This window comes from Lytechinus variegatus, chromosome 2, assembly GCF_018143015.1.
Source record: "Lytechinus variegatus isolate NC3 chromosome 2, Lvar_3.0, whole genome shotgun sequence".
Taxonomy (NCBI): domain Eukaryota; kingdom Metazoa; phylum Echinodermata; class Echinoidea; order Temnopleuroida; family Toxopneustidae; genus Lytechinus; species Lytechinus variegatus.
Window position 1 is genome coordinate 25055869 of NC_054741.1, and position 15701 is coordinate 25071569.

General features: G+C 34.6%; 1 protein-coding gene across 1 annotated transcript in view; it reads left to right on the forward strand.

Moving 5' to 3' along the window:
- LOC121407670 (G patch domain-containing protein 1-like) overlaps positions 1 to 15538 on the forward strand; it is a 50064-nt gene extending 34526 nt beyond the window's left edge. Inside the window, exons 13-17 of the mRNA XM_041598853.1 lie at positions 2034 to 2158; positions 3866 to 4002; positions 5837 to 6038; positions 11480 to 12009; positions 14102 to 15538. Of these exons, the coding sequence (XP_041454787.1) occupies positions 2034 to 2158; positions 3866 to 4002; positions 5837 to 6038; positions 11480 to 12009; positions 14102 to 14233 (1126 nt within the window). The 3' untranslated portion in view covers positions 14234 to 15538. The remainder of the gene's footprint in view (positions 1 to 2033; positions 2159 to 3865; positions 4003 to 5836; positions 6039 to 11479; positions 12010 to 14101) is intronic.
- The last annotated feature ends 163 nt before the right edge of the window (positions 15539 to 15701 follow it).

Consider the following 15701-nt stretch of genomic DNA (forward strand, 5'->3'; position numbering starts at 1 on the left):
TTATTTAAAGGAGAATGAAACCATTGGAACAAGATAGCTTGTGTGAAAACAGAAAAATCAAAGAAACAGATCAACAAAAGTTTGAGAAAAATCGGACAAATAATGAGAAAGTTATGAGCATTTGAATATTGCGATCACTAATGCTATGGAGATAGCAAATTGGCAATGCGACAAAGATGTGTGATGTCACTTGTGAACAACTCTCCCCATTACTTTAGTATATATTTCACTTGAATTGCCTCTTTTATCACATCTATCCATAGATCATGTGTTCTTTCTACATGAGGGCATATTTTTAAGAATACATCATGGATAAAGAGTTTGTATCATCATAAGAAAAAGCAAAGAGACATTTTGAGGGTATTTTATAGTCCACCAAAGGGAAAGTTGTTCATCAGTGACATCACACATCCTTGTCGCATTGCCAATGGGAGGATCTCCATAGCATTAGTGATTGCAATATTCAAATGCTCATAACTTTCTCATTATTTGTCCGATTTTTCTCAAACTTTCTTTATTCTTATTCTTTGATTTTTCTGTTTCTACACAAGCCTATTTGTTCCAAAGGTTTCATTCCCCTTTAATTTTTTGTCCTTCCTCATGTACTTCTTTGTTTATATATTTGTATCATTTTTGAGGGGATCATGTATGTTTACTTTATTCATGTACATGTATGACTCCATTTTCAACCATTCATTTAAAAGGAGGTCACATTAGATAGTTGCATGACATCATGTGCAACTATTTTGCACCAAACCTCAAAGCTTTTGTCCCGGTGATAAAAGAACAAGTTCGAGTAAAATGGATGATGATATAATGGCACTGCCCTCTTTATCTGCCTATTTTTACAGTGACACCTTTTTGAAAGCTTGGGAAACATTTTAAGTGTTTGTCAGTGGTTAGGGACTTGTTCTGTAGTTGTCTGATAAAGTCACTGTTTTTATAACCTGTCAGAGAATACGGTTTTGTTATGGGTGTAATATCATAGAAACACCCACATGAGGACATATATTTAGCTGCACAGCGCACCAAGACCTGTATCCTGGAAACTTCGATAACAAAATAGAGGAATTTTGATGAAGGAAATATCATGCAATATACAATGATGATGCGTGCAGGGTCCCTTCTCACCCTTTTTCATTTAGAATGATATTTTTCTTTATGAGGACATTTAAAGGACAAGTCCACCCCAACAAAATGTTGATTTGAATAAAAGGAGAAAAATCTAACAAGCATAGCACTGAAAATTTAATCAAAATTTGATGTAAAATAAGATCTTCAGATAGTCTTTTATAGCAAGTTTGGCTTTTTTGTGGGGGGGGAGGGCGTTAATTGTTCACTATCTATTTCAAATTTTGAAATATATGTACATGTAGACATCTATCAGTGATCTTAGTTTTATAGGAAGAGTTATAATTTTTTTATTCCTTGTTTAACCTTTTCCCAAACTTTTAACATTCTTTTTATTATTTGCTTTTACACAAATCATTTGTTACCGCATATGTTATCACTTGTCATATTCATCACACATTTGTCATCATCATCATAATTGTTAAACATGTATCATCATCGTCATCATCATCACCATCATCATCATCATCATCCCCTCATCATCATCATCATCATTCTCCTCATATTCATCATCATTATGTATCATCATCGTCATCATCATCATCACTGCCATCATTCTCCTCATATTCATCATCATTATCATATATGTATCATCATCATCACCATCATCATCATCATCATCATCACCATCATCATCATCACCATCATCATCATCATCATCACCATCATCACCATCATCATCATCATCATCATCACCATCATTCTCATATTCATCTTCATTATCATATACATGTATGTATCATCATCATCATCATCATTATCATCATCACCATCATCATCATCACCATATTCATCATCATTATAATTCATGTATCATCTTCATCTATTACACACTTGGAGATCTCGTACCAAACTGCATGGCATTAGCAATAAACAAGCAGAATGTGGTTATATATTTTCAGATCTTCGATTGTTGGTCTTCCGACTGTGAAGAAGGACAAGTATTCTGTATTTAATTTCCTTGAGATCCAGCAATCGACCAGTGCTCAGATGGATATATACCCTACTCAACCAGAATTGCCTCAAGGTAAGAGGCACGTTTCCCCAGCAAAATTTTCTCACAATCACTCTCTAATGTCAGAGACACTGGAAATATCAGGAGATAATTAATTGAATTGTAACCACAATATCATCTTAGAACAAAAACTGAGACATTTATGTTTTGATAGCACTTATGGCATCAAATTTGTTCAAACATTAGAGGTCAAATCCAGCCCACAAAAATGTTGATTTGAATGAATAGAGAAAAATCAAACTTGCAAAATGCTGAAAATTTCATCAAAATCGGATGTAAAAGAAGAAAGTTATGACATTTTAAAGTTTTGCTTATTTTTCACAAAACAGTGATATGCACAACTCAATGAGACTGTCGATGATGTCCCTCACTATTCTTTAGTTTTTTGTTGTTTGAATTATACAATATTTCATTTTTTTATAGATTTGACAATAAGGACCAACTTGACTGAATCATATAGTATTAAACAATGCTCATTCCACATGTTCAGTGAGGAATTAATTGTTGTTTTACTTGACAAATGAGGAGAAAAATAGGATATTTCCTATTTTATATAATAAAATACAAAAGAAATAGTGAGTGGATGATGTCATCAGTCTCCTCATTTGCATATAACTATTTTTGTGAAATTAAGCAAAACTTTAAAATGTTATAACTTTCTTATTTTACATCCGATTTTGATGAAATTTTAAGTGTTATGCTTGTTGGATATTTCTCTTTTTATTTAAATTAACTTTTTGTTGGGGTGGACTTGTACTTTAATCTTAAAGAAAGTTATTTACATGTAGTCCCTATGTCTATCTGGCTATATAATACCATGGAAAAAACTGTGATTCTCTCAGTAAATTGCAGCTAAAATGAAAAAACCTCAAATGACTTGAAATGTGTACTTTTGTAGTTATCGCTGCATTTCCATCTCACAGACAAGGATGCACTTAGCGGTTTTCTGCTTGGATATCTGCACACTCCCAATCTTCAATTCATTCATAGCTATACAATAACACTTGATGGTGTGGAATGGGCTGGATCATTAACTTTTTTAAAAGCCCTATCCTATAATGAGAACTAACAATGGATTTATATGCTACAGCTGTAAACATAATTCATCTCTCGGATTACATGAATATTTTTTGGAACCAACCCAAATCTAGGAGTGTTTGTTATTCCTATCAAGTAGAGGCCAAACATCTCTGAATATTTTGATTGCAAGGTTTGCTTCTTTTGTTTTCAGCAATATTATACAAAGTCACTCACTGGCTTGCAAATCAGAAATTATTCTATATTTTAAAAGTGCATGTCAGACCCCAAAGTTTGTACATGTAATTTCAAGTATAAATTCAATGCAAATTGTGTTACTAACCAAATATTCATAAATGTATCATTGCCTTTACTTTTACTGATTTACTGTTTTTTCAATGAGTTCCATACAAAATATTAAAAAGGTGAACAAATGAAGAGATATAAAGAAAAGTTTGTAATAATATATAAGAAAACATACAAATATCATTATTTGAAAAAAAGATATTAGCAAAACCCAACAGAAAGTTTGTAAAAAGAATGATAATAAAGATATATGTATCTTTTTTTTTTTGGGGGGGGCTTTATTAAATTAGAACATATGTTAAATGTCAATGTGAATAGATCTTAAAAGTATATGTATCATGTCTATTTCTAAGACCACACCATTTCCACATCATCATACTACTTTCTTGATAACAGTTGCATCTAAAGATGTAGAAGAGCCACCTCGAGGAGCATCTGAGAAAAGATCAAGATGGGACCAACATCCTGGTATCCTAGCCAATGTTGGATCTAAAAAAGAGGCTCGAGATGATGAAAATCAACGAAAGAGCAAGGTGAGAAAAGAATGATTTATATAAGAAAGCTTGGAGACAAGGGATGGAGTTTCATAGCCTAATGATAGTTGCAGTTGAAATAATGATATAGTTTGGTTGTATGGAGAGGTGATTCTAATCCCAATCTTGTTGATACAAATCACCACCCCTTTTCTTATAACACTTTCAAAATTTTCTCTGCTTATTTTCTTTTGTCATTTCATTTGACCATTGACAAGACTTTGCTGTGTTGTGTCTCATTTCCTTAAAAAAGTTTATTTGGATAATTTTCTTAAGATATGAAAATACAGGGTAGTCAGATAAAGTGATCTGGGGCCTGTCGTACAAAGAGTTACGATTGATCCGATCAATTGCAACTATGGACGGCCAGCAATGTCAACATCTATTATACACGTTTGTTCAAAGTATTTTCTTGCTATGATGTATATTCATGCATTCATTGTTTTCTTGAAAATTCACTGCACTTCTGTTTGCATACAATGGACATTGTGCAAATTTTTCATAGAAAAAAATAATGACACTGATAGATTTTTATAGAGTTATGATTGATTGGATCAATTGTAACTCTTTGTAAGATGGGGCCCTGAAGTGTTAGTCCTGGAAGAGATTACCAGCAGGCATGTTTTCTTGTTCAAGTATCCATGATAATTGGACCAGACAGAACAGTTCTTTGGCTTTGTTCATGTAAAAGGTATCCTGTATTCAATAATTAACGGTCTGCTTTAGCTTCTCGGGTCAGTACTTGCAACTGCTGGGATCACGCTCTTTCTAAAGCAAGGTGCAAACTATCTGTTTCAGGTCAATGAATTGTAAGGTGTTTTTACTTGGTGAGACATCAGTGCTGGTGTTGTCACCAGGGAATTTTTAGTGGTGGAATTTATTTGATCCTCCAAGTCCAACTGATACCTTGTTAAAGGGATCACAGGGACCCAAATTAGTTGGTTTTCAGAGCTTATAAGGTTAAACATTGGAAATATCATTTACATGTTTCTGTTGGGAATTTAGTGCTGGTTGGTTGGGTTTAAATTGCATTGATTGCGTTCAAAAATTTTGAGCGATCGAAGGTTCTGACCAGCAGTCACCACTGTAGTGTCAACACTGATTAATGCAGTGCTGTGAAGGTGAACACCAGTATACAATTTTTATGGAATTGTTGGGTGTAATATGGTTTATATAAAGATATATATTACCCGGTACTACATATTAGTCTTCAAGATCATAGGGTATTATTGAGCTTGTAACAAAAGGGCCAAGTGGCTTCAATCATCTGTTTTGTAATCTGCGGAAAAAGTTGTCCATATAATGTAATTTGAGTGATTGTCGAAAATTGCTAGGGGAAAGATCAGTAGTGTAAAGCCAATTATGGTATTGCAACCCTACCTCCCCCATTTAAAACAATACAGGTGATTACTTAATGCCCTGTGACATCCTGTTATAGAAAAATTTTTATTAAAACTCATAATGAAGATAATTGACTGAACAATATCGGAATTCAAAACAGGACAGTTTATTTATGTTATGTGGTTAACCAATACAATTTGGTACTTTTTCTTTATTTATTATTTTTGTTTTCTATTATTATTATGAGGAAGGGTTGTGCACCAAATTGTTTATGTTCAAAGTAGTAGTTCTTTTTTCTATTCCATTGTTGCCCAAATTTGAAGAGAGAGTGATAATGTTTTGCCTTTTCCCCCTTTTTTATCTGTAATTTCCAATTGATAACCCACCCCCCCACACCCAACACCTCATACTGCAATATGAGCAATAAACATGAAACTAAGATGGTCTCTTGTATTGTCATGCATGTCTATTCTATTGTACTTCCCAAACCTAGATTATGGAATATGAAGTTCCCATCCAGGATTCAACTGGAGAGGGTGATGACAAGCCCCGTCCTCCATTAGATCTCTTTCAAGCCATCTTCCTGGACTCAGATACAAGCAGTAGCAGCAGTGAGGAGGATCATGACAGTGATGGTGAGGGGGATCGGAAGAAACCCGATGGGCCACCGCTTGCTGAACTCCTGACTGCAAAAGGTATGACAGTCTTAGAGATTTAAAAGAAGATTTTGTGGAAGTTTTTAAAGAGTGGGTGATTTCAAGTACGGTGTTCGGTGTTGGTGCTGAAAGCGTGAAAAGGCTGCTAAACCGAGCTCCAACACCAAGCTGGGTTCAGAGGAGCTATACCGATCGTGTTATCGATACCCTATGATGTCACGCTTCTGCCCTGCGCTGCTGATCATCTCAAACTTTATGCGAGAAATTCTCGACGACGGAAGTGAAATGGGGGAGAAATTGCAATAAAATCTTACCGTACAGAATCCAAAGGTTAAAATCACTGCATGAATCGGAAAGCATAAACATCATTTTTCATTAAAATGTATAAAGCTCTAATGATTTGAGCTCATCTTAACTGTAAAAGATAATTTACGGGGATGTTTCATTGTGTTCGCCACCTGTTCATGAGCTACACGAACATGAAATCACGATTTTCCCAATCCCTGGGGGCTGGTGTTGGTGAATGGGGAAATTACACATAGATCGTCAACACCAGCTGTAATGCTCAGTTCAGCAGACAACATTCAAAACCAGCGCTCAACACGAACTGCCAGAAATACGCCATATTTTCCAAGGTCAATCCCAACACAAGTTTGATTTCAAGTACGGTGTTGTGACTGGTGTTGCGACAAAACCGTACACTCCGACCTCTCTTATCCGGCCTCCCCTTATCCGGACGCACACATGCCGAGATTTTTTTTTAATTCAATCTAGTACGTGAGTAAATGGGATTGCAATCTAAACTCAATCCTATACGCAAACTCCCTTTGATTACATATATTTTCCAATATAGTCTACCTAAAACAACATTATTTTTCATGAAAATATCTCACCCAAATCACCGAAAGAACTTAGGCAGGATAATTTTCCAGGAAATTGTGGCACAGTGCAAACATTTCATCACGCTCTCTTTTGTTTCCCGCAAAAAAAACAACACATGTCTTGCTAGGCCTCAATACGGACAGCGCCATCTATCATGTTTAAGCCTACAGTCAGTATAACAATGGCTGACATTGCGAAGCTGCGATAGCCGCTGCGATGATCTAATTGTAAAACTTAGTTTCATCGAGTCATTCATTCTCTTTCTTTCGAGGTATGCTCGATTTACACCTCAATCATTTGAGCAGGTAAATTACCAACAGTTTTGACCACCAATCAATTTTATTTCCGTAAAATACCGCCTATAATTTGCACTGAATACTGTCTGTGTATGCCCACTAAATAGATTACTTGCAGCTACTATCGCGGAGGCAGCTGCGTGTACTTAATATTGGGTCTCCCAGATCCGGTTAAATCCCTTATCCGGATTGGTGCTGGTCCCAACGCGTCCGGATAAGAGAGGTGGGACTGTACTTGAAATCGCCCTATATACCATGTTTGAAGATGGATGTGTTTTGATTCTCACTACAGTGCTTTATTCCCCTGAGTATGTACATGTATAAATGCGTTATATATCCATTGGTATAGTATTATGCATTATTTAAAACAAATAATGAGGGAGAATGTAATGTCAGAATCTTTTTTTAGAGGGTACTTTTATAATGAGATGAAGAGAAAACAGTTCGTATATTGAAATATGGTTGTACACATGGTATACCAGCTTTACTTTTGTGTAATATGTCTATAAGTCTATGTTGGAGTTCTTTGTATGAAGAGTATGCATGTCTTTATGTCTTTATTGTCATCAAATATAGATATTTATTTGTTTTATTGTATATGTAACCCACTTTATTTTTGGAGTGAATTAGAACTTAAAAGTTCCAATTCACCCCTATCAAATAGTTGATCAGAGTGAAGAAAGACAGAGAGAGAGAGAGAGAGAAAAAAACACATCATTAAATTTTTTTATCAAATTCTAATGTGAAATAAGTTATGGTGTTATACAATTTGCTTTGTAAATTTATTGTTCAATTGGTATAAATATTTTTGTAGATTTGATGAACGGAATTTCTTGATTGAATCTTGATAAAGTAATTGCAACTTACTGCATTCAAGCCATATTTTCTATAAAAGGAGGTTTGATTTGTCATATCTCAACTGAAAAAAAAATAGTGTCTGTAAGTGTAACGTAATTAACTTCCTCAAAAACTTGTTGCAAAAATTGTTATGCAAAAAATATGCAAAACATTAAAGTGTCATAACTTTCTTTTATATGTTCCATCCAATTCCAATGAAGTACCTTCATATATTGTCTTTTTTTATTGTAATCATCTTGCTGTTTAGGTGAACTTGGCCTTTTAATAAAGAGCATAACCTGTTTCGATGTTCAATATGATTCTGAATTTCTTTTTGTTCATGTAGAAATATATAGATCACAACTTGAAATACCATTTCCGTGCAAGGTGTTGACTTATACAACACCTACACACAGGGCGGAACAAAAATAATTTTGGATGAACTCGATAAAATTTATAGGGTGTCAAGAATGAATGATTCATCTCCATGACGATAAGTGTGTGGAGGTCTCTCCTGTAAATGGAGTAAATAGAACAGAAATCATCTTATCACTCCTGCTCTCAAAGTCTTTGTCATCTTCTTTTTTTTCTTTTTGATGGGGAAGTTTACCCTTATTTGAATTAGGTTTTGATAAAAGAAATTATTATGAGACATGGTAGTTCTGCGAAATCAAAGAATAATAGAGATAAAGACTCATAAAATTATAATTTTTTCTTAATGACGTCACATACGAGCAGCTCACCCATTTGCCATATTTGCTAAATAGTCCAAAGGATTCCATTTCAGATGGTTCATGATGAATGCATATTTTCCTTTCACACAGAAACGTGCATAAAAAAATGTGTCAGATGATATGAATGGCATGTCTTAACTTCAGATGATTTTTTTTATAACTTATATCATCTGACGGAAGGGGATGTTGCTCACGTGTGATGTCACGAAATTGGAAATAATATTAAAAAATCTCTGTTCTTTGAGTTGTTTTAGCCAAATCTTCTTTTTTTTTCTGCTTTTATTAGAGCTGACTTACATGTAACATCAGAGTGGACATTCCTTTTGATATGTGGGAATAGCAAGGAAAGATTCATGGTTCTGTAGTGTATATTATTTGGGGATTTGGGAGTGTAGTTTACTATTAGAAGGTATCAATTTCAAATTGAAAGAGAATGAAAGAGTCCATGGCTTAACTAACATGCATATTCGCTATTGTTTTAGTTGAAAAAAAAAACTACTCAATTCATCTGATCAGGAACCCTGCATACTCTGCTACTTTTATTCTTCATTCAAACTCTGTCTCTTTCTCACTTCCACAATGAGCTCTTGCCCCTTTCTACCTATTAATCTCGCTTGATTTCTCTTCCCTTTATTTATTTTTTCATCTCCCTTTCTGTATCATTCTTCCTCTCCCTCCTTTTTTTCACTTTTTCTTTTTCTTCTATCATGTATTTTTATCTGTATTTTTCCTTCTATCCCTCTCATTTTTATCCTTTTCCACTTTTAATACCATTTCTGTTTTGTTCACAACTCTCTTTCTCTCTCTCCCTCTCTTCTCTTCTACTTCACATATCTATCCTTTTCTCATCACCCTCCGCTCTCATTGATGTAAAGTGGGATATTGACCCAAGTTGGCGGGAAGAAGTGTGATGAAAAAAGGACCTTTTTTGTGTGGTGAAGGTGCGAGAAACACCATTCTAAATAGATGCAATGTACCATGTCCTGCTCAACATAAACAGCACACAAGGTTGATCTGTTCTATTGATACAAAACTTTGCAACAACAATGTGTAGGTTGTCAAAGCACTGGACCCACATTCCCATCACTTTCAAGGCTTACAAAGGCATAGGCCTATAGTTCATATACATGTAGATCTATTACAAGAAGAAAGACCTGTTATTGGAAGTCTTTGATAGAGGGGAAGAGTGTGCCGCACATTATGTCTCGGCGGGAACAATTTATCTATAATGTAATTTTATTCATTATTAATTAATTGTGCTGATTTATGCATAGAATCACACATTAGCTCTAATTTGTGAGACAAAGTTCTCTAACACTTAAGTTTTGTCTAAACATGAAGATTTTTGTAATGATTCTGATAGAATGTTTATATACATGTATAATCTTTCTTTTCTTATGTATGCTCGTTGCTTTCTTATTTTTTTGTAGTTTGTTGTTTTATTAATCTCCATTTTTTTAAATGAAAATTGTTGATAACATCTCTGAAAAGAATTGAATTGATTAATTTCAATCACGAAAAAAAAATTGCATTATGGACTGGCCTTGAAGGCTTGAGGGGAAGATCAAATATTTTCCCGGCAATAGACAATTGCAAAATGGTGTTCCCTGATAGAAGAGCAACTCAATATACTACACGTGTATATGTAGTAATCCAAATCAGTAATCTTGAGCAAAATCATTACAAAATAGATATTTTACCCTTTAGGAATAGAGTTTTATTGTGTCATGTTTATACCAGGAGGTATGTTTGTTATATTTTTATAAGATAGCGTCAGGCTTGGGGACGCATATTCAGCGGTTGTCTTATCTTCTGTAACCTTATGACGTGTAGTTTTGCTTGCTGCGCGGAGCAATCTGTGTACATCTCTTTCTACGCATCCTCAGATGCTTATTTGCGGGACAGTGGAAAATTCAAAAATCATCTTATCACTCCTGCCCTCAAAGTCTTTGTCATCTTCTATTTTTTCTTTTTGATGGGGAAGTTCACCCTTATTTGAATTAGGTTTTGATAAAAGAAATTATTATGAGACATGATAGTTCTGCGAAATCAATACAAGCAGAAAGACAGAGCAAAATAGAAATAGTATAAATTACTCATTATTAATATTCATGAAGACGAGGGCAATACAGTTTTGTTCAATACCAGCTCAGATGTCAGATATGGGTAATGATTATCAATATTGACTGAAAACATTATTTGTACATTATTTTGTACATGAAATAATGTTTTAGAGCAATTTGTGTTTTAATATGCATTATGCAAGTACAAAATGTTGTGTAACTTCTGAATTATCTGCCTGGATACCCCAAATTTTATCTAAAAAGGTGTTTGAGACATAGTATCGAAACACAGCGCTGGCTCCAATTTGTATGTGGTAATAATAATGCACAAAAGTTTAAGAGGGGCAAATTCTACCCAGGAGGCCATGCATTTCCTTATTTGTTTGTTTGATTTTCTGATTTTTGGGGGTGTGTTGGCGTATGTTTGGGCAGAAGCAGTAATTTGCAGGCACAGTTTATACTGCATTTTGACTGAAAGTTTTCATATATTTTGGTATTTCAGTGATTTTAATCAATTATTTCTTCGTTAGAACTTAAAATACTTCAATGTTGATTCATGTACATGTCTGTGTCATGTTCAATGTTAACATCAATCATGTTAAATGACATTACAATAACACATTTGATTTAATTGTCTGTTTGTTTTTAATTTTTTTTTTCAATTGTAGGTTTTGATAGTTCAAGGGAAGGACAGATTACAGGAGAGAAAGTAGGGTTCCCAACTTTTGGCCAGGATGAGCCAGCTTCATCAATACAAAGACTGGAAATTGATAATAATAATGAACAAGGAAATGGAGAACTTTGTAGTCATCAAAACAGAACTAGTGATACAGTACATAGTGATGAAAGTAAGGGAGGTGTTGAGGAGGAGGAGGAGGAATATGGACCTGTGCTTCCACCACCTTCATACCTTCCCCAGGAGTGTTCCTCAAAGCATTCTGAAAGGCAGGATGATAGTTTTACAAAGAGAAGAAAAGGACGAGATGAAGAGAGGAGGAAGAGGGAAAAGAAGAATAAGAAGAGAAAAAATGAACATAAAAGTAGGGACAGAAATAGAGATAGAAGCAGAGACAGAAGCAGAGATAGAAGCAGAGACAGAAGTAGAGAAAGAAGCAGAGACAGAAGTAGAGAAAGAAGAAAGGACAGAGAGAAGCATTCCAAAGCATCATCAAGCCGGAGGAGTACACATCGTGAAAAGGTAAGAACGCCCTTTGCACTAATCACCACTCACGCACGTACAACAATTTCACTCTTGAATCAGAAACAGAATTTATTGCACAATGTCACTTTGTAATTTGTATCCAAAGTCAGGAGATGGGTGTGGGGCACTAAAAGGTATGCAGGAATTTCATGATTGAACTATACCATGGGCTCTTACACATTGCACAAGGACATAATTAATTGGAAGGGCATACCTGAAAAGTTGTAAATTTTACATGATTGTTTCAGTTCTATTTACAATGAGAGAGAAAGAGAGAGAGACAGACAGGGGTGAGCAGAGCTAGGTGCAGTTTTTAGTGCTACTTAGATGTATTGAGTTGCATGTTACATATTTCCAGCAGGCCTGATTGGTGCTATTAGCAAACGATATACATTAAAAAGAAATTCTTCAGTCTTCTTTTACTCTATGATGATTTTATGAATTGTATACAAATAGTGAATTGGCATGAATGTGATGAAACAAGATTTTGCATGAGGTAAAAGAAAGATGCTCTGTTCAACGAGGCATAGCTTTGACCAAATGTTAAATGTTGCACCATTGCATGAATAACAATTTATGCCGTTTGTGTTTTTCAATCTAAGTCTACTTTTGGGTTTTATCCCAAGATAAACATAATTACATTGGTCACAACTTTTTTTTCCATCTACAGATAAAGAAGTCAACACACAGTCATGACTAGTTAGAATTGATTGTGACTTCCATCACATTAATATTCAAATCTAACATTGCTAATTTTTGGTCTTAATTTTGAATACGAAATACATTCAGTTTATTGAAAATTGTTTAAAAATGTCTAATTTGCACTTTGAAATTATTACATTTTTGCCTGTGATGTTCGCTCATTCATGCATGACTTGAATGATCAACTTTTTTTACTCAGAATTTAGTCCATATAGTGTATGGAGTGTCTATAAAGTGTCTATTACATGTTATTCTGCTTGATAACTTTTTTGTTTAAAAGTTATGCAATATTAATTTTAGACCTTATAGTTTTGTGCCTATACTTTGTCTTGAAATATAAGGCCCATTAAATTAAGGAGGTTTTAAATGAATTGGAGTAACAGCAAACAAAATCCATTTGAACATGGTTCAAATTTGCCAGCAGAAAGTTTGTCAGTCAGGTACTTTGCTGAACATTTCCTGCCAAAAGATTCCCGCATGACTCTGTACCTGTAAGTCATATATATATAAAGGGAAATATGCTATTGTGATGATAATTACTTTTCTGCTGTATCTTGGTCTGGTTTGCAGTACATTATTCGGAGGCATGCAAAAAGAAATTATGCAATATGTCCTTAAATATCACTCAAATTTACTAGACCTGGCATGTGTGGGCACTCATGTGACATTTACAATAATGTATAACAATATTCTAATGATCACATTTTAAATTTTCATTCACCTCAAACGAGCGGAAAAGTGTCAAAATCTGGTTTCAGTATTTTTTTACTTTTTTCATAAATTAAAGGCTACTTGATGCAATCTGGCCAAATTTTTCGGCGTAATATTGCTCAGGTAATGATGCCATGTTATGTGTTCAAATTCCAGTTTGTTTATTGATGTAAAAGATGATTGATACAAATGGATGTTTGCAAATATTCACTCCTCTGATTTTCCATTGAAACTAGCGGCTTTGAACAGCAAGATCAAAAAGGTATCTACTGCCGTACTTTATTTTGTGCTTCTTTAGAAATGAACATCTGCTTGAATAAATCTTTAAAAATTCTTGATGAAATCATGAACTAAAGAGTTACATTTGATAATACTGTATAAAGCCTTTTTGATCTGTTTAACAGGATACTAGATCATGTATACCAATATCCACAATACATAAGCACATTTTCAACAGTGACATAAACCAAATTAAAAAGAACTGTAACTGTTGAATATCCTATTCATTTCAGTCTATTATATTTAAGATAATATAAAAAAGCACTGTAATTTCGCATTACCACTATAGTCCATAAAACTAAAACTTAATGTTTTGTTTGAATTAAAATGCGATATCAATTTAAAAAATGTAGTAGCCAGTTTCATTTTTCATTTTCTTTTTTTTCCCCATCTACAGATAAAGAAATCAAAACACAGACATGGGGATAAGCATAAACATAGCCATCACAAGTCATCAAAGGAAAGGAAACACAGACATGCCTCTTCTTCAGATTATGATGCAAGCCTTAGTAGTGACAATGGGAAATAGAATCTAGGGATTTTACATGTGAATCTTGGATCATCATGATTGCTATTCGTCTTTAGAATCATCGGACCTTTCACACGCTCACTCAAAAATTGTAATATGAGTGAAACTGAACTGGAAATAACCTCCGGAGTAGAATTTGAATTTGTGGTTGTGATTAGCGTTTGTGATTCTAATTATGTTCTGGTTTGGTTTCACACATGCTAAAAATTCGTCATTAGCCTTATTTTTCACTGGAATCATTCAAATTACGATTGTTTTTCTGTGTGAAAGGGTGGTATGACACTTATAAAGCTTTTTAGGTCCTCCTGCACTGTCGCCATCTTGGTTGGTCATTTGCACCCTCTTCCACCCTGAAAGATTTCAGGTTACAGGCCTCAAAGTCATTTAGGAAAGTCCAGCACCAGGTGTGCTTGGGGTGGCCTCTTTTCCAAACCCGCGTCCAACCAGGCTGTCAAACAGTGCCCTCCCGATGATGGCGGACACTGGTGCAAATTTGTCCAGACCAATGGACCGCTAAATAAATACATAAGAAATTCAGACTGAATTATCAATCAAGTTTCAGTCTATTTTTCCTTTTGTACACTGCCTACTTAGCTTGTTGTACGCAAGCAAATGGGATGCTGAATGTCAAACATTTGTACCGTTGCACACATACTGTCATAAATGTACTGTCCTTAATGTCCTGTTGCCCGGGTCAGGAAAAGGTGACGTCTCTATAAAAATATGATTCAACGCTTTGCCTGCGCTTAGTAAATGCGGGTGCAATACGCGTAGGGCTTACTGGTTGAATACGCATTGCTGCTGCTGCAAATCAGATGCGTGTTTTAGGGACTTTCCTTTCGCTCTTAAAATTTTCTTTATTTTCATAGATTAACGTAGGAAAATTGATTATTGTTCGTATTTTTCACTAACTTCTGAGGCGTTGTACAACACGTATGGCCAATATTATTTGTGCAATAATGCGACATTTCACATTCAATGAAATATGGAGTTCTGTTTGCAACCAACAAACGCAGAGGGCACAAACATGTTGCAGCGTTAATGCGACAAAACAAGCAGCTAGGAAGCGCAATTCTTTGTGAAACACCCACCTGGCCGTGTATGGATTAATAATGATACCAACATGGGCAGATAAGAGACAGTAGTTTTCCTTCCGCTTCATCTACATCTGTACTTTAATGATTTTTATGATCCATTGGGTGCATTTCACAATCATTGTTGATGTGCTGTGATGTCTTAAGATATGGAGATTTTTAAGTCAAAAAGCAATATGATTGAATAATAAAACAACTTTATTTTTAAGAATGACAACAAACAGTGTACTTGACCCTTACTTTTGTCAATGAATCTGTACCATAACATTTTTCATTTTTTTCATATGACACAGTATAATGCAATATAGAGTCTTGACTGGTATTGGATTCAAAACTCGGGAGTAAGGTAATACGGTATACTTAGCATCTTTCTT